This window comes from Notechis scutatus, chromosome 2 (genome assembly GCF_049901735.1).
Source record: "Notechis scutatus isolate UNSWTSFEM ecotype Mainland chromosome 2, rNotScu1.2, whole genome shotgun sequence".
Classification (NCBI taxonomy): Eukaryota; Metazoa; Chordata; class Lepidosauria; order Squamata; family Elapidae; genus Notechis; species Notechis scutatus.
In genome coordinates this window covers 53,160,565-53,180,929 of record NC_142010.1, presented here as the reverse complement: position 1 = coordinate 53,180,929, position 20,365 = coordinate 53,160,565, and the positions used below count along the sequence as shown (strand labels likewise).

At 38.0% G+C, this 20,365-nt stretch overlaps 2 protein-coding genes across 6 annotated transcripts in view; one reads left to right on the top strand and one right to left on the bottom strand.

Annotated features, from left to right (window-relative positions):
- Window positions 1-11,970, bottom strand: part of DNAH12 (dynein axonemal heavy chain 12) — a 107,242-nt gene extending 95,272 nt beyond the window's left edge. For 2 of the 5 annotated variants that reach the window (XM_087954748.1, XM_087954749.1), the window contains exons 1-4: window positions 7,455-7,713; window positions 6,347-6,519; window positions 1,910-2,000; window positions 700-726 (exon numbers count right to left, since the gene is read on the bottom strand). In XM_087954748.1, coding sequence (XP_087810874.1) covers window positions 700-726; window positions 1,910-2,000; window positions 6,347-6,519; window positions 7,455-7,673 — 510 coding nt within the window. In that variant the 5' untranslated portion in view covers window positions 7,674-7,713. Of the gene's footprint in view, window positions 1-699; window positions 727-1,909; window positions 2,001-6,346; window positions 6,520-7,454; window positions 7,721-11,840 lie in introns of those variants that run through there. The other 3 variants (XM_087954750.1, XM_087954752.1, XM_087954751.1) reach the window with 3 other exon arrangements.
- Window positions 11,971-12,069: 99 nt separating this feature from the next.
- On the top strand, window positions 12,070-18,112 carry PDE12 (phosphodiesterase 12). The gene is made up of 3 exons (XM_026677615.2): window positions 12,070-13,465; window positions 15,114-15,192; window positions 17,490-18,112. The coding sequence occupies exons 1-3, from the start codon at window positions 12,191-12,193 to the stop codon at window positions 17,930-17,932; spliced, it is 1,797 nt and encodes a 598-aa protein (XP_026533400.2). The 5' UTR covers window positions 12,070-12,190; the 3' UTR covers window positions 17,933-18,112.
- Window positions 18,113-20,365: the final 2,253 nt, after the last annotated feature.

Genomic DNA, 20,365 nt, shown 5'->3' with positions numbered 1-20,365 from the left:
AAATAAAACTAACACTTTTTATTATTTGTGATTTGAAAATACACATTGTAATATTACTCTGAGAGCTTTTCTTTATGTTCCATATTCTAAAGGTTGAGAATGTCTTGCTAGCTGTTGCTAAAGGACAACACCATACGATGTTGACTTTGTGTCTTTTTTATTGCCTCCAGCTGAAACAGCCTGATTACCGTTCTTTCAGTTTTAAGGCAAAGTTTTCCAAATTGTGCTAATTAGATAAAATATTACAGAAACTACACAAACTCCCAGGAATGAACAAACTTATTTTTGTCTCCCCATGCAGGAGAGAATATGTTTAGCATCATTTGCTGATTGATGCTCAGTATTTAATGTATAATGTGTAAATTTGAATACCATTTTAAAAATCAGAAATTAATGTTACTAATATTTTAATCAAAATCTTTATAATTTTGATTTGACAAGGCTACCAAAACCATGAACATAACTGTCAAATTAAATTAATAATTTGCAATACTGGGATACCCTAACAAGTATGATCTTCAAATTACATTAATAAATAATATTGAGCATCTTCATCATTTATATGTTAGTTCTATGGATAAAGAACAACAAACACTACAAATATTAGCCACATTTCCATATCTCATAAAACTTATAAAGTTTATGCAACATGTTACAATCATAACAGGCCTTTTAAAAATCCTTAAATCCTTCACTTACTCTAATTTGTTTCTGTTCACTGTTCATCTGTTGGGGGGGGGGAAATAAGAAAAGATCACAAAATTGAATGAGAAATTCTTGGTAGTGTCAATGAAAAAAATACTTCTGTCCAAAATTCAATCAGACTAAACCATAACTTTTAATAGCTATGCGATAAATTAAAACTCCTCCTGTTTGTACTGTTGCTGATATCTGAAGCTCAGTCAGCTAGTATAGACCTGCAGAAAGAAAGGGAACTAAGTAGAGTATTAATGGTGAGGGGGAAAAAACAGTAAGAAAATATATAGAGATGTAGTGCAATCTGACTTTGAATGAAAAAACTATCCTTTCAAAATAATCAACTAATTCCTGACCTAAAAATTATTATAAGACATGGCAGGAAAACATACTTTATATATTTATTCTATCTATTCCATCTTTCTAACACAAAGGCCCTCAAAATGGTTAATATAAATTCCATGAAATAGATCTTAGTTATTTCCAGAGCTCAATGGAAGCATTTATGCAATAAAAGTTAAAAATTCAAAAGCAAGGAACTTTGTTAACACCTGCCCAAAAAACGATACTATATCTTCTTAATAGCTAAAGTGATAAAGTGCTTATTCTAATACGAAAACTTTTCACATGTTCCTCTTTTGCATAACTGAAATTATCTGCTACCTAAGGCTATGAGAATTTCATAAATTCTTTGGTTAGGATTGAAATAGACTCAATAGTAGGATTTATACACTACTAACCTGTGATTTCTTGACCTGTAGTTTGTTGAATGAATTACAATAAGTAAAAACCAACAGAATGGCTTAGTGCTATTTATGAACCGCTCAGAGTGTTGTCTTTTCCCCCTCTATTTTCCAAAAGGCAAAGAGTTGCTGGTTCTCTCACACCAAAATTTCTTATTTCTCTGAAACTGCCCCTCAATTTGTTTAATATTTTGTTGAAACTTGCTGACAGAATTTTTCTTTACTGACAGGGTTTATATGTAACTACTTGAAAAAGCATGGGCCTGTTGCTTTTCACCAGGATTTTTCATAGAATAAATCATATTCAGTAAGGTAAAAGAAGATGTGTGCAAACTGGTTTGAATTCATGAGATTAATGCACTAGCAATTCATTGGGCCTGAATACAACACAGAGTGATATGACAGTGCTGTAAAGAGAAACAAAACCCGAACAATTATTATCCATATATATTGAAATAAAAAAAACTTACAGTATAAGGCAGTTGTGGAGCAACAGGCTCAGGGTCTCTGTTAACAAATTCCTCCATGGACATTGTATAATCTTTTGTGGCAACATTAATTCTGAAGTAGAAAAAAATAGTGAGCAATATAAATTTCTTTTATATTTCTGTAAGTGTCTCAGACTTCTATCTATTTCTTACCAAGATTGTTGTTACTGAATGGCAACCTGGCTAACATTCAAACATAATCAAATTAAATCATATAGATTTGAGAAGGATTAGCCATTTAATTATTTATAATTTATTAGCAGAATAACAGAGTCAAAAGGGACCTTGGATGACTTCTAGTCCAATCCCCTATTCAAGCAAGAAACCCTATGCCATTTTAAACAAATGTGTCCAATCTCTTCTTAAAAACCTCCAGTGTTAGAGCACCCACAACATCTGAGGCAAACCGTTCCACTGATTAATTGTTCCGTCAGGAAATTTCTCCTTAGTTCTAAGTTGGCTCTCTCAATTTAGTTTTCATCCATTGCTTCTTATCCTGTCTTTAGGTGCTTTGGAGAATGAGTTGACCCCCTCTTTTTTGTGGCAACCCTTAAATATTGGAACACCGCTATCATGTCCCCCTTACTTCTTCTTTTCATTAAATTAGACATTTAATGAAATTCCCACAAATGTTCTTTATATGTTTTCACCTCCAGTTCCTTAATAATATGTATTGATCTTCTCTGCATTCTTTCTAGAGTCTCAACATCTATTTTACTCCTACTTTAAATTTAGTTCTCTCCTCTTACAGTCCATCATGATGATGGCAATAGTGGTATATGCCAGGGAAAGATGAAAGAAGACCAGTAATATATACCAAAAATATATATTCTCAGTAAGGTCATCCAATGGATGAAAGTCAACCCAGCTATCCAATTAAAGCAACAGACAGTAGCAATATAAGTTGTTGGAAACAGATTATCACTTTAGTGACAACAGCAAAGGCATGACTTCATATTGCATGGGAAAAGTCATTGGTAAACCACTCCTATATTTTAACAAGAAAATCACATGGATAGACAACATAAAATGATCGATGACATAGTACCAGATGATGGCCTTCAGATTCGGTGGCACTTAACATACTACTGAGAAAAAGCTGAGGATTTTTGGAGTACTAATGGTGTTTTAACATTATGAAGGTTAATTTAAAACCTTCAGAATATCTGATTGCAGATATTGCCATGCAGAAAAATAAAATCCAAAGCTGCATAGATGGTGAAAATGTGAGAAATAAGAAGTATCAATATAGAAAATCTGAATTCAATGAAGATGAAATGAATCAAATAGACATTGTCATCTTGGGATCAGGAAACTGATATAAATTGGAATTGGATGATTTATAGTCAAAATAACTCACTGTTTAGTATTCAGAAAATAACAAAGGAGAATTTATGTTGCTTTCATATTTAGGAAACATGTAGCAAAAATTGTACACTTAACAAATTTGTACAAATGCCCATCTATCAGTGAAACATAACAGACAAATCAATTAAAGAACCAAGTCAAGATCACTTAGTACAACATAGTTAATAACTGAATAATGTTTATTTAATTTATTTGCCACCCATCTTGTAATGATTTGACTGTGGGAGGCTTCCAGAATTAAAACATCAAGATCCTAACAAATAAATAACTTTAAAAGAATAAAAATAGAAATCCCAATCAAAATAAAATATAATTAAATGATGGGGATGAAGGAACAGGATGCACGGGAGGGGGGGAAGAGGGGATTGCCTCTTAATTCAACAATCACCTCCAATGTGATACTCCCTGGTTAGGGCCCCGAGCCATCTGGCAGAGCAAAGTTCCTGAGGAAGGACATAATGGCAGAGAAGGCCCTTCTTCTGGACCCCAGTGATTGGAATTCCTTTATAAATGGAGTTCAAAGCATGCCTCCTCTACCAGCACAGATTGGGCAGGGTAATCCCAGTGGGATGAGATAATTAGACGTCATAGACTATTATGCAAAGTGTGCTTTAGTCTGGGAAGATTCTGTATATTTAGGTGAACAGCAAAAAAAAGACTTACTTTGCGCATTTACATGTGTCATTCTTGGTTTTCCACATCTGACAGAACCAGAGAAACTCTGGAATGAACTCAAGTATGTTATTACAGATGAATGTGAAAAGCGACAAAGACCAAGAAAAAGAGGAAAGTAAATTGGATGTCAGAACGAACTTTAAATTGCCAAAAAGAGAAGCTAAAGCCAAAGAAGAAAAAGATCTCAGGAAGGAGCAAAGTATTTCAAACAGGGGAGGCAAGAAGCAGTATTCCAAAGACATCAGAGATGAAAAGTGACATGTTAAAACAAGGTAAATGTAGAAGAGTACAGAAATGATGTTGAAGAAAATATGCGGCAATGTTTGGAAAAATATGAAATAGTATAAAGAAAACTAATCACAACAAATCAAGCTTTACAACTAACAATGAACATTTTGAAACAGATAACTTCTGCCTATTAGCTATCAATGGTAAAAATGTAGAAGGAATGGCAAAACCTGGGGTTGGGTGAAAAGAGGGGTCAGTCTATAATCCTTACATAGCCACAAGAGAACTAAGTCCAACCCACCCTTGAGTGCCGTTGACCCTTATCTAATTCTAACCAGGTAGTGACTGAAAAAATTCCCTTATACATAGGCTTTTAGCAATAAATCAGTTCAATTGAATCTTCATGTGGGAACCTGGTCTTTCCTGCCTGACATCAAGCTTCAACAATCAAGGGATATGCATTAGACTAGCATTTGAAGGGTAGTATGAAGGTCTTGGAAAAAATATACAGATGTGGAGGTGTGCCTATAGTTACAACTACCAGAACTGTGTAAGAAAAGGTTTTCCTTCTGAATGTAACTTCTAAGAAAATGAGAGACGATGGATAGGAAAGATTTTTCTTTTAAAAAGAAAGAAAAATGAGACCGGCCTAAGACTAGAATAGATATATGCTATAGAAATAGGGGAAATATTTGTTATACATTTTTTTTTACCCAACACAATATTTAAAGTAAATATCAGAAGTTGAGAGCTTGGAAAAGGATGTTATTAGGTATGCTCAAAAACAATACTATTACTACTAGAAGGAGGTAGCAAATATTGAATAATGTAATAACAAAGAATTATGAATTGACATAATTATGTATAACAATACTAGATTAATGTAGCAACTTCTAAGATTGGCCGTATTAAAAATTAGAATAGATATAAAATTTAGAAATGAGGAAACATTGTTATACATACTTTTACTCAATATATATAAAGTGAACATAAAAGTTAAGATTAGAATTGAAAAAGGAGGTTACTAGGTATGCAAAATAATAAAAGCTATTACTATTAGAAGACTATGGCAAATATCAATAATTGAAAAATGAAGGATTAAGTACTGATACAGTTATGTATAACAACATTAGATCATGTAAGCTGGATTTAATAATTTTTTCTATATTATTACTGTTTTTGTATAAAATGACACTCAGTACCACACTGTTCACAAAATGATAATGGTGTATGCTTTTTAAAAAAATAAAAAAACTTTATCAAAAAAAAAAAGTTTTCCTTCTAAGTGTTTATGGAAGAGAAATTTGCATTGGAAAAAGCAGGATAAAAAACATATTGACATTCAACACTTTTGAATCGTGGTGTTGAAGAGGATTTCTGAGAATACTATTGATAGCCCATAAAACAATCAATTGGATCATTAAAGAAATTAATCCAGAGTTCTCATTGGAGGCACAAATGGCCAGGCTCAATTTTTGGACACACTATGAAAAGATCTAGCTTCCTTGAGAATTCTATAATGATGGGAAAGGTGGAAAGAAAGACAAAAAGAGAATGACTAACAGCAAAGCGGAGGGGGTCACTTGCAACCTTCTCTTCCATTGGGGGAACTTTGCTTGTCAGAAGCCAGCTGGGAAGATTGCAAATGGTGATCATGTGACACCAGGATGCTGCAACTGTTGTAAATGCAAGCTGGTTTCCAAGCACTCAGATCATGATCACACCACCAAGGGGATGCTACAACAGTTGTAAGTGCAAAGACCAGTCATAAGCTACTTTTTTTTTATCACATTATAACTCTGAACAATTGCTAAGTGAATGGTCTTAAGTTGAGGACTACCTGCAATCATGAGCCATGATTTATACCATTGTATTATGTAAGCTCAGCTCATGCTGGATGTTTTACCTTTTAAGTATCTGTTTTTCTGTACATTTTAAAGTAAAGCATTTGATACTGAATTAAACATGATAATCTGCTAATATCTGTATGTCCAGCAATTTGAGGCAAAGATGTATAGGTAGAAAAGTATGCAAGACGTGTGTCAGGTAGGAATCTACAAACTGCCTTTTGAGCCCTAGCACAGAGAATAAGGCAAGCACAACCACTACCACTCCGTAATAATTGATGTACAGAAAGAGAGAAATTACATGATTTTGTTAAGCATCTTCTGCTGTTCCATTACTCTTCGGTATTTCATCAATTTCTTCTGTTTTTCAGTCAACTCCTTAGATGTGGAAGGAAGAGCTATAGGTGGTAACTGAAGGTTCCATACATCTTCATCTTCATCAGGAGAGTTTGTTGATTTACTTGGAGCTGACATCTAAAATAAAATATATATTTTTTGACAGAGGGAAAAACAGTAAGATTATTAAACTAATTTTCATAAAGATCAGATTATGGCAATCATTTTAAAGCAGATAAAGATGTTAATTTATTGCTTATGCAGAGATGGGTGGAAGTCAAAACTTAATATATAATATGAAGTAATTCTGTTGATAAGTGCAGTGTTATATAACTTTATATGCATTTCATTTGACCGATAGTTATTTTTCAAAATTCCAATAAATAATGGAAACTATGGTAATAACTTTCAGGATCAATTTAATTAAGCAGCATCTACCGTGTTTCTCATATAATAAGGCCGGGTCTTTCTTTTTTTTTGAGCCCTGAAAAAATGGCTAGGCTGTCTTTTCGGGGTGACTTAATTCCCCCCTTGCATCTTCGGGCGGGCAGGCGGGCGGCGATGGCTTGGATGTTGATGTTGGCGTTGGTGGGGCATTTCGTATCAGGGTCAACGTAGGCAGCACCATATCTGGGTGTGCAACAAAAGTACTTCCTAACGGCAAGCCCCCTCCCACCATTCCCCTATTTCGCATGTTTTAATATAGGCCTTAATTTGGGGGAGGGGCTTAATTTCATTTCATGCCTATAAAACATGCTGGGACTTCCTATTGGGGGAGGCCATATTGTTGGAGAAACAGGGTATATAGGAAGGAAAAGTGCTGTGAACTCAACAGTGGGTTGGTTTTTCAGGAAGAGCAGGGCAGCTTCATTTGCAGCAACAGCTGCCTTGCCCCATCCCGGAAAATACAGTAAGTCTCCAAGCAGGCAGCAGAAGGAATGCCAACTGCAATCCTGGAGCCATAAAACACCCCCTTGCTTAAAATATATCTCGCTCTCTCTCCGTCTGCAGCCACGTTTGGGAGGCATCCGGGCGACAAGCCCAGTTGTCTTGTCACGTTCTGGGCCGCTCACCTCTCTCAGGGATGGTGCTCCAAGCAAGGTTGGGAACGGTTGGGTTTGGCCGAGAAAAGAGGACCGAGGAAAGCAAGAAGGCCTGGCGTCCAACTCCACAAGCGCCGGGACTGGGTTGTCAACAAGGCGTTGGTTGCTATGGGAACGAGGTAGTCTGTTTGGCGGACGGGTCCCACCCTCCGCTTCAAATTCACCCGCCGCGCGAGGAGGGCTCGCCATGCCCGAGGCTTAGCTGGAAGAAGGGGTTTCTTCGCTGCTTAAACCGGGAGGTGGAAGCGCTCTACGGGGGGGGTGGGGTGTTGACTTTGCTTTATTTCTCCAAAAGGGACGCACCGTTGTGCCGGTGCCAAATTGCGCCTCTTTTATCTTTAAATTCCTGCCTTTTCCGGAGGGTGGTTAAAAACGAACACCGTGAGGAAAAGGCGTCCTTATCTTGCTCAGAGACACTTCGCTGCCACTTAAGTTAGCAGTTGAGCTCCATTAAGAGGAGTCCCACGAGCAACATTTTAAGTAACTCTGGAAATGTTAATTATATTGTCGTTAAAAATAGGAGTGACAAGAAACGAAATATCACTTCAACGAGATGATTCGGGTTTCTTTTTAAAATATTGAGCCGGAAAAATAGTGCTATTCAGAGGACCCCTAATGTATGTAAAAGCCGGTGGAGGTTATTCAGAGGACCCCTAATGTATGTAAAAGCCGGTGGCGGTTCAGATGTGCTGAGACCAAGAAATTGAATGATTTTCAGAGTTTCAACTCACTGTGATTATTGTGCGGATAAAACGAATAAGACTTTTTGTGTAAGCTGTGTTGAGGTCCTGGAGAAAAAGTAAAATATAAATTGAAGGGATAAGAGACTGGCTTACTCCAGACCCAAATATTAGTTCATCTAGCTCATTGTTTATCCTGTATTGCCTGGCAATACCTAATATTTTCTGGCTCTTGAAGATTAAAGGAAGCAAGAAATTTGGAATGTACCTCCCTACTTCATTCTCTTTTCCAACATACACAAATATGAAAAGTTACTTTATTTTGTTGCATAGGATTATAAAGAGCTACAGTAAGAATCTTTAATTGCTTAATGGATACATAAAAAGAGGTAGTATAATCCTTAGTGTGCTGAATGATACAATGTGAACCAATGCAAAGATTTGTTAAAGCAAAATATTTATTCAAAAGTGTTCTTGGTGTTCCATTGGAAATAACTTCGAGAAGGATGGAACAAGAGTCTACTCAGATTCAGATGCAGAACCGGTGTAGTTAATTTCTTCAGACTGATTACTATCTAGAAAGTGAAGAACCCTGCTGAAAGATTATTCACTCTGAGAATAAATACATGTACTGGTGGTGGGTACTTTTGATGCCTGAATAATCATGGTGAGTTTTGCAACTTTGTTTCTATCATATTGTGTGTTTAGGAGTTAAAGAAGCCCTACTATTCCCATGGCTTCCCTACATTGTCCTCAAAATTGTCCTCAAAAAGAATTACTTCAGTAAATTGCCACTGTGACACAATGCTGGATGATAAGCACAAAAACAAACTCTGAAACTGAGCATTTTTATAATGAATGGATGGAAGGTGTAACAAATCCTGCAACTAGAAACTGCTTAGAATTGGTGGTAACTTTGAGATTCTTAACTACATTCACAAAAATGTGCTAATATACAAAAGCAAATTTGGGTTTGATTAACTTTTTTCTTAATGTGTGAAGCTAAATATTGCAGTTTGTACCTTCTGGTTTAAGTATGACTGACAATGTTCATCCAATATACTGCATCACAAATTAGTATGTTTGTATTTGTAACCACAATATTGTGCAAACCCCCAAATTGGATTGAATGAACATGGTTAAGCATATTACAATATAAAAACCCAGTCAAGTGAAATTTATTGTATCATTAAACCAAATAGACATTTTATTGCCAAGAAAAATATAACTTGAAGAATAAATAAGGATTTTTGCTCTTTAAGTATGCAAATAAAATTACTTTGTCAAAGTAAACATTTTTTCTGTGACGTTTGCTAGAATAGCTGTTCATATACTGCTGTTGAGGTGTTTTTATTCATATTTTTGTTTTATTATACATTCCCTAATGTGTACTGTTCATGACCCAAGTATAGAAATATTAGATACAAATTTTGAAACAAATGAAACAAAACTAGTTAGAATGAAAACTATCTGATCTTTATTTTTTGAAATTTAAATTTATCTGAACTGAATCTCAACTAATTACATTGGCATATTTTTATACAGTACATAAAGGTTTATTTGTAAAATGCCTTAACTTGAACATAAGAGCTCTATTAGCACAGGCCAAAGGTGTGTCTATTTCCTACTGTTGAAAGGCTGGAAAAATGCCTTTCTTCTGAGGGTTCAATTTTCCTGCTGGGAGAACTCCGGTGCAAGGATTCAGACAACTGCTTGAAAGCTGGGTCCTTTTATTTTTCAGGAAGGCAAGAGATAGCAAGAAGTCTGCGTTCCTGGGCTAGCTAGCTTTGTATGATAAGCCCCTGATTTATATACCTTTTTCTCATTTTGTGTGTGTGTGCTTGTGTTTGTATTTCTTAATGTTTTAAATCCTGTCAGGGGTTGTCTTCATTTCCGCCGGATGGTGAACTCCGTGGGGTGCAGAAGGCAAACTTTGCAGGGTGGTTTGATTGGATTATCAGTTTCCTAATGTTTTTTTGTGGCAATCTCCTGTCTGTCTCCTTTGCAATATATTTTATGTCTTTTGTCTGTTTGTTTAGCTGATTTGGCATGTCTTGTGTTTGTAAGGGTTTTCTTTTCTTGTTTCCTTAGTTTTCTTAATTATTTGGGCTTTTGTCTAAGGGGCTTCTTTAATACCTTTTATTTGATTCCTTTTCCTATGCAAGTTTGTTTTATGGCTGACCTGATGTTCCCCTCGGGCTTTTCCTGCTTGGGTGTCACCACTGTCCTCGTGAAGTTCCCTTTCCACACTACTATGAGACTCTGGAAAACTCAGAAGCTGAATAGGATGACAACAGCTGTCATCTATAGTTGATCTTCAATAACTGGTATTCAAAACTGAACTTGTTTCAGACATGGCAGTTGAGCATAACAAATATGATAAATTTGGCTCTTGTCAGAATACAAACTGAATAAGTGGTCAACTGGTTTATCACAGGTGCTCTATTCCATCATATCTGACAACTATTCAGTGCCTTTTCATACCCTTTGGGTCAAAAAAGATTGCACACCATTACTTACGGATTATATCTTCAAGGTGTGAGCACTGACAACAAATTGACATTTCAGATATCCTGTGTAGATCTAAAAGTTTCTTGGCCTATTCCAAACCATGTTACCTGATGAAGGATGCAGGACAACTGCTTGAAGTAGAGGCAAAGTTTTATTTCAATAGCATGACATGCAGTAGAGCAATCAAAAGGTAGACTATGAACTTAGAATGCTCAGAATGGTAATATTTATGGTAAAAATGGACTTTGATATAAAATATGTTAATGTTTGCTTGCCAGTGCTGGTTGGCTTCCCATGATTTTGTCTCTAGCTCTGTTGGGGAAGGCTGTTGGAAAAAAGCCTGTTGGAAAAAAGCGTTGTCTATGTGGCAAGTGTGTTTTCTTCCTACAGCATAATGTACTTGGAGAAGTCCCTTGTCTCTGAAAATTTGTCCCTATGGAAGTGGATAATACTTATCCATTAGTTAAAAAATCTATTACAAAGAAAACCAAACACAGTACAATTTTTAAGAGATTAAAAGATGCACACTGTATAAAATAGGAATCCAATTTACGCGTGTACAGGCTCAGAAAATCACAGCATTAAGAAAACTTTCATGGACAGGTCTATAAAGTTTTTATTTTTAATTTTTATCCATCCCTCATTTTTATAGTCAACTGAAGGCAGCAAACATACATAATACTCCCTTCTATTTTCTCCAGAACCACCACCCTGCAAAGTGGATTGGGCTGAGACTGGCTCAAAGACACTCAGCTGGCTTTCATGCCTAAAGTGAGACTAGAATTCAGAGTCTCCTGATTTCTAGCCTGGTTACTAGAAATCAAGCTAAAGCTATTAGTCTTAATTTCTTTGCAGTGATATTTAAATACTTCCAAGTAAAATGGAGTTAATAGTTTGTACTTCTACCCAATCCCTGAAAAAGTAGTCCCTCTTCAGTTTCTTTGCCTCTAATTTTCTAATTTGCAGTGAATTGTTAAAACAAAAAATACGCTTAACATTAAGTTTTTTGCCACTTTTTAACATTAACAATAAAGAGCAGTTCCATGCCTCTCTATATTAGTGCTTTAGAGCTCCTGACATGCATAACAGATTTTGCTATTGTTTTTGCACCTGGCCTTAATACACTTTTATAATCTACTAAAACACCTAATTCTGAAGTGCCTACCACGACTCATTCAGTTCTGGTGTAGAGAAAAGAACAAACCCACAAGCACAAGGCAAGCCGCTGACGGAGAACGACTATTTCCGGTCAGTGGTGCTTCGTAAATTCAGAGCTACGCCTAAAGAGATTCGCCATCTTCCGGGTCCTTTCATTCTCCTCCCCTTTTGTTCCGCTACCTCGTTTAATCAGCCCTCAGGGTCGAGGCGCCATTTCCGGCAAGCGCTGGTTTCCTTTGCCGGGTCGCGCTTCCTCCTTCCTGTTCCCTCGCTGCGAACTTTCTCATTGGCCCTCGCGGAGCTGGGCAGGGCGGCCCAAGTGATTCTGTGCTGTGGGGCGAGCGAGCAGACGAGCAAATGAATGGTGTCAGCCACGGGCTTTTGCGGCGTTTGCTGAGCACTTTGAAGGTCTTTCCCGTGTTAAGGCGTCCGGCCAAGCAGCGGCTGACTTGGTGGTTGTCCACCGTCACCATGGAGCGGGCGGTGGTGCGTTGCGTGCCGGCGGAACCTAAGCTCAGCGTTTCCATCGTGCTGCAAGACGGTAAGATCCGGCATGTGCACCGAGACCAAACGGAGCCGTTGGGCCAGGCGCTGGCTCGCATCGCCAACAACGTCAGCAAAGGCCATGCCAAGAAGGCCAAGAAGAGCAAGAAAGCGCAGTCCGAGCCCGAACCCGGGACGCCTTCTGAGCTCGTCCCCGTTCGCCTTTTCTCCCAGGACGGGGAAGCCGTGGCCGAGGACGTGCCCAACGAGGAGGCCTGGAAAGACGGGTCGGTGCTGCAAATAGGCGAGACCCGCTACCGCGTGGAGCGCAATCCGCCCACGCTGACCGAGGTGCAGCTCCCGCGCTCTCTCATGGCCGGCTTCCCCGTGTGCCCCAAGCTCCAAGTCGAGTTCGGCTCCGCCCGGGACTGCCTCTTCCGTTGGTATTACGAGCAGAAGATCGAGCCGGCTGAGACATCGTCGGCCGCCGCGAGCAACAGCTGGGTGGAAGACCCGGCCGGCTCCGAGCGCGTCTTCATGCCGACCAACGCGCAGATTGGACGCCGCCTGAAACTCGTGTGCATCCCGGGCAACGGCGAGCAGCGCTACGGGCTGCCCCGCGAGGCGGAAAGTGTAGGCCCCGTGGAGGCTGGCCCGGGCGCTTGCACTTTCGAAGCGCGGCATCTCTACACCAAGAAAATCGCGGCTCCGGCACTGATCCGCGTGGTTTCCTATAACATCCTGGCCGACATCTACGCCAGGACTGAGCTCTCGCGGACCGTCCTTTATCCGTATTGTGCTCCCTATTCGCTGGAGCTCGACTACCGGCAAAACCTGCTCAAAAAAGAACTGGCTGGCTACAACGCCGACATCATTTGCCTGCAGGAGGTAGACAAGTCGGTCTTTGTGGATAGCCTGGGTCCTGCCCTTGACGCCTTCGGCCTGGAGGGGCTGTTCCGGATCAAAGAGAGGCAGCACGAAGGCCTGGCCACTTTCTACCGAAGGGACAAATTCCGTCTCCTTAGTCAGCACGACATTGCCTTCAACCAGGCTCTGCTTGAAGATCCCTTGCAGAGAGAACTGCGGGACAAGGTGGCGACCTGCCCGCAGGTCGAGGAAAGCCTGCTTAAGCGATCCTCAGCTCTACAGGTAGGCCTTATTAGTCCCTCTTGCCTGAAGGGAATGGTGGGGTGGCTAGAGGGAGGTAGGGAAGTGCGTTTGCAGTTTAAGTTAAAGGGACTTTCATTGAGACATTCAAAGTCAGAACTTTCTGAATTCCCCAAACTGGCATCTTTTGGTACCTTGAGGCAGTTTTTACTTTGTTAAGAAAACATAATAAAAACATGGTTTCAAGGAAAAAGAAAGTGAGATAAATTCCTCATAAATCGACCAAGGTGGAAAATTACTGAGATACTGTATAGGTGGAGCACAATAACCAGCCCCTCAAATATAAAGTAGTTAGTCCTTTTTTATTTGGTGTTCTTTGAATGAGGAAAATAAATTTTCTAAAGGGATTTTTGACTTTGTTGGCAGGATAACTCTCTGAAAATAGAAGAAAAGGAGAGATAAGTTGGAAAAGTTATATTGAGTGCAAACATTGGGCTGGGAGATGCAGTGAAAAACAGGTCCAGAAAGCATTCATTTGATGTATCTTTCCCAGAGAGGCAACTGTACTGTGACTTGAAATGCTCCACTTGTAAATCTGCCTCCTTCATGGTCATGTGATGGGAATGCTGCAAGTGAGGATTGCAAGCAACTTCAGAAGCCATATGCTGCATGCTTTCAGACTTCATTTTATTCTTTTTAACCCACTTAAATGTTGGAAATAAATTATGTAAAGGGGCCTGGATTTTGTCCATCAGCAGGATAGTTCTCTAAAAGTAAAATAGAATGGGACCAAATTTGGTGTGGGGAAAAGCCAACAATATGATTTGTGTATAAAATGAGTTGGATCCAACCAGGTTTATGGATGAAAAATGTCCTAATATATTACTATGGAAGAAAAAGGTGGGCAGTAGTTTGGAATGTTGCAGACTTCCCCACAGAGAGTCTTTGACTTACAGCTATTTAACAACTGTCTAAAAAGTGTGGCATTTCTGGCCATTGCAAAATGTTACATATTCATACATATGCACACCCATTCTGCAATCGTGATTATGATTTGGGTGCTTGGCAACCTGTTCATACTTAGGACTGGTTGCCAAACACCCCATAATGATGGCTGTTTACAATATTCTCCCCAAACTTTCTCAGAAAATCAAGCCAGCAGGGAAGATTGCAAGCTGTTGCCACCTATAGAGAAGACTCTTTTTGGTCTCTGGAGCTGGCTGAAAGAATGTCCTGTCAGAGGATATCCACTCCCCACAGAGCTGAACCCCTCAGGGAAAGAATTCTGAGAGCAAAAAGATTGCTGGAGGATTTCAGCTCTATGTAGAATTGAGTATTTTGGAGAACAAAAGGGCTGCCTGCCTGAGGATTTCAGCCCTGCACCAAACTGAATCCCTCCATAAGACAATTCTTTTTGCTCTTAACAAGATTTAGCTTCACATGGTTGAAACCCTCCAGCAGATAGCCCTTCCACTCACAACCAGGAGTGCCAAGAATGTGATTATTGATCAAAGCAATCATATGACATCTCACATAAGACACCCCTCCTTCTTTATGGCCAGACTTGTGCCTTACGACAGAACTATTTCTGAATTGCAAACTACTATGCTCTTTATCATTTCCCTAACTTAGATACTATATACAGTATCTGTATATGTGGTATTAGAATTCATAAACATTTTTCTTGTAGGTTTCTGTCCTTCAGTCTCAAAATGATTCTTCAAGAAAGATTTGCGTAGCCAACACTCACTTGTTTTGGCACCCAAAAGGTAATTTCTGTTTCTGATATTTTTTAAGCAGGTTATTACCTTGTACTTTGGATTCTGGATTTGGGTGTATATATAGAGAATTAGTAAATTGCAGAATGGAAGCCTGTGTGGCACTGGTTTTTGCCACAGGGTTAAAATGAGGTCCTTTCTAGGTGCAGAAACATTCTTATCAAGCTAAAGCAAGAACACCAACAGTTTCAAAAGAAAAAGTCTAGGTTATTGTATTGTTCATAAGTGGATGAAGCACAAGAACTATTGTTAATTGGAGCTACTTGAATACCATGGAATAAAGTGTTCTGGAATGATGTTACTGCTGAACAGCAAATAGAATAATTACTTGACTCCTTTGGGATGTGTATTACAGTAGCAGAGAATAAACTCTTGGATTAATTGAGGGAACGTTTAATGTCAACTTCAAACAGGAGGCAGCACTTGCCTGACATTGCAGAGACAAACCAGATTAATAGTTGGGAAGGAAACTACCAGGAAATTCCAGGTAGACTAGAAATTCAAAGAGCTGTCCCAGAATGGAGTCTCAAACTGAAATTAACACTAGAATCCATGAACACTGTCAACCTAAGGACTGCAAGTATTCTCAGATATTAATTTTAAAAGGTCTAATGAGTGCAGGTAAGATTTCCATAAGCTTATTAAATCAGAAATGTTATTGCAAAACAGCTATTTTTTTCACCATTCTTGCCACAGTCTGGCATATTTTTCATTAACTAGAACATGAATCTTTAGTTTGGTAATTGTTGAATCACAACATATAACCCTTGTGCCTAGCCATCTGAAATTTAGGATGATTTATCTGCTTAGCAGAGGCTAGAAAATATCCCGGTAATTTTCTTTATAGGAAAGAAACCATATTTGTCTTTAGTTTTGTGTGTGTCACTTCTTCCAAAGTATATATAATTCTGCAAATGTAGCTCAATTTTAGAGTATTATTAAGCAGATTAAAATTTATTAAATACATTCTATACTATGAAGAGGGATGTAAAACAAAGGAACGCCAACACTTCCTTCTTCCCCTTTGAAGGGTCCTTAACTATACTTATTTGAACAGGAAATTACAGTGAAGAAAGGAAGATAGAAAGAGTCAGAGAAAAGGAACATTGAAGGTGGAAGTTGGAAGAAATAAAGAGAAAAATAGCAAAAAGTTGAAGTATACAAAAAAGAATACTGTACAGAAAGAACTGGGAACATGGGAGCTGAACCAAGAGGAATAAATAATTGTGGCAGCTGCCAGGGGAAACAGAGTAGAATGTCAGCCAGACCAGCTGATGCAGTGACAGCAATGGCCCCAAGAACATCATTAGCACTGAAACAAGCTCTGAGGAAGGTAGCAGATGATGACACAGTAGAAAAGTCCAAGAAGCCTGAAAAATTCAATGTCTGGGTGCCTGTAAGCTGTCCTGAATGACAGTTGCACCACCCAACCATCGGTAGAGGCTAAGTGCCTCCAGCAACTGCAACCTTTCTGAACAGGAAAAGCCCACATCTTCTACCTAGCATTCTTTTGATATGGACCACACAAGTGACTGCAGCATTGTGGGTTAGGAAGTAGGAAGTTTAAAGGTTTAGAAAGAATTCAATCCAGGGTTGATGCGGCATAAAAGAGGATCACTTTTAAAAGTGTGGATATGTAAATAAAATTAAAAGGTGTTAGAGTATGGAATAATAAAGTGATCAGTTGTAGAAATGGAATGAGACTACAACAGAACAAAGTATGATTTCTGGGAATGAGATTTTTATTTGGTAAATTTGTATAGCTGTCATCTTACATATATGATTTTGAACTACATACAAAGTTGGAAACAAAATAACCAAAACATTAGAAAAATCATTAAAAAGTCAAAATTATTTACAGAGAAATCTGTTGAGGGGAATTGGCCTCTTGTTTGGTTCACCATCTCCCAAAATGGAGCTGTGCCATTTCCCATGGGCAACAGCAATTTGCCCCGCCTGCAACTTCTTGCTGTTGCTGGTAAGCTGACAAGCTTCAGGTTGAGCTGAGATGATATCTCAATACAGTATATGTGTTGCTGTCCGTCAGCCTCTCCATTCTAGGTGCAGAGCTGCCTGTCTAAGACTTGTAAGCTGCTAACATATTTTGGCTGTCACCATCCAACTGTATCAGTGTGGCCTAGTTTACCTAATATGGCATGGAAAGCTATAAATTTGAAACCCCTATTATGAAATTCAACTTGGGAGCTTTTTTAATAATATTAAGACTGGATATTATTTGAAAGCTTAGAGCCATTGACTAAACATAACGATCCTTTCTTTTATTTTAGGTGAAAATATCCGTCTAATCCAAGTTGCAATAGCATTATCCCATATTAAGCATGTGATCAATGACATGTATCCTGCTACACCTCTCATCCTCTGTGGGGATTTTAATGCCACACCATCAACTGGAACATATACTTTTGTCAATAGCGGTAGTATTACTGAAGATCATGAGAGCTGGGATTCAGAAGTTAAAGAGCAACGGTTTGCTATGTCTCTAATCCACCAGTTTTGTCTTAAAAGTGCTTGTGGAGAACCAGCCTACACTAATTATGTTGGAGGCTTTCATGGATGTTTGGACTATATTTTCATTGATGCAAATGTTTTGGAGGTTGAACAGGTAATTCCACTGCCAAGCCATGAAGAAGTAACCACCCACCAGGCCTTACCAAGTGTTTCACACCCATCAGATCATATAGCACTAATATGTGATATAAAGTGGAAATGATCTGATTGTTTTCTGAAATGTGTGCTACTTGTGAAAAATTCAGTTGGAATGCTTCTTTGATCACAATTATATCTCATTTATAATTCTTTATAAGTGGTCATACTTTTTATAACAGCGTTCTTATGTACCAGTGCTATATTTTTCTTTTACTAATGAACAAAATACATTTTGAAACTATGACTGTCCCTTTTCATTTTCATATGACTTTTAAAATAAGGAAAGAACTGGTTTGTTTAAACTGATATTTGCCAATCAGTCACTATTGACATGTGAAAGAATAGCCATTATGTTGTCTTCATAAGACTATTAAAGATTCAAAAAAATATTCTGAGAGTTCCCACTATTGGGGGAAAAGATCTTACATAAACCAAGATAATTTGGGTTTAAATAATAGTAATATTATGATTCAAAAAAATATTCTGAGAGTTCCCACTATTGGGGGAAAAGATCTTACATAAACCAAGATAATTTGGGTTTAAATAATAGTAATATTATGGTATGCTTGGGTAGTGATTTTTTTTCTGACTAGAGACTGATTTTGCTAGGAAGCAGTGATTTTAATCAATAGTAATCCACCTTTAGGGAGTTTAAAAACTATTGCTTCCTGCTGTTTTGGAAAGTTTTTTAATGATTTGAGCAAGGTCTAAGTAACAAAGGCTGAGTGAAAGACAACCCCACTTATTTCATTTAAAGCAAAGAGAAGTAATTAAAGAGGTGCTGTAGCTGCAGCAGCCCCATCTTTGATGGGGCTAACCTTCTCTTTTCTTGCTGATGAAGGCTAGAAAAGGTAATTAAGTTACAGTTAATCCTCTTCCACACCAGTTCACAAGACCGAGTTAAGAAGGTACTCAACTGTTAATCCTGTTTACAGGGGTAAATTGTCTCATTTATTAACTGAAAATATTTGAATTTGCAGATGTGATCAACATACTGGTGTTGCTGGTAACCTGGTTAAGCATGTTCTGCACCCTGAACCATTAAAACTTGAATCTTTGTTAGCTGCTCAAAGTTATGGATTTGAAATAGGTGACCATATAAATCAAATACATAAACTAGTTAAAATGATTAATTGCTTAACTGTTTGATCTGAGCGTTATGTGACAGCGTTAGGTCTACTTCTCGCAAATGTTAACTGACTAATAATGGGGGATGTTGGCACCCTGTTTCATTGCCCTTATTTGTGTAAGATAAGATTGTTATGGCTAGCTACTTTATGGCACAAGGTCATGCAACCAGTTATGACTACTTTTATGTCAATTTGCATAGATTGTTAAAACTAGATCAGTTTATTGAATACTAAATTAACCATGGTTTAGTATTTCATATGAACACAGCATAACTCATTTTTGTCTTGTCAGGTCCATTCATTTATGTAGTTTCTGGACCCTTTATTTGCCTAACCAGATTGCTACAGTATATTCAGTCTGTGTATTATATACTATTAAAACTGATTCCTGTAACCTTTAACTGGGCAAAACAATACAACTAAGGGCTAAATATTTTGAACAAGGTAGCTCAAATGGGCTAATTTACAGAATGTGCCCAAAATCTGGGACCCATGCCTTTTGACAAATTTTATAAGTTTTATGACATAAACATCATAAAACACTTTATGACATAATACAAATGTTAAAACCTATTTTCTGTATTGATGTTTGACTCTGCTGTAGAGTTCAACATGGGCTATTTTCAAGGCAGATACATCTCTGGATGTATCCCAGCTTTTCCAGTTAAGGCAGTACATCCAAAGCTCTTGTCATTGTCAAAGGCATTGAGAAATCTCATAAGGGAAGTTCTGAAAGCATGAACCAACCAGTCATGAGTTGCCTGGTATCACCTAAAAGTTAACTTAGTTAACTCATTTAACTTAGTTAAATGAGAATGAGGTGGCTGGAGTCACTGAAGCACTGGTTGTGAGCTTAAATAGACTCCGGGGGATGATAGAGGACAGGAAGACCTGAAGGAACGTCCATGGGGTTGTGATGGGTCGGACACTAAAACAAAAGTTAACTTTAGCTCTAATTGGCAAATACACTCCACAGAATTTTTCTGACAGTTGAAATTAGTTATACTTGACTCAGGTATTTTAAAAAAAACTCCCACTTGTATAACACGTCTTGATATAACTGCTGCATCTTCACAATGGCTCAATTCTTAGACTCAATCTAAGAATCCTTTGGAAAACCATGAGATGCAGTTTAGAAGCATATGGTAATTTAAAAAAACCTACCTTGTACACGTCTTGTGCTAAGAATACAAAACAATTTAACATAGAGGATCTAATAAGCTGGTAACCAATTTTGAAAAATCTCAATTTTGAGCAGCAAAAAATAGTATTTCAGTAACTTTTAGAAAGCCATAAGCCATGATGTAAATGCAAATTTATCCCTTAAGAACAGCATCTTTAAAAAAGATTAAATCTTTGTTTCCTGT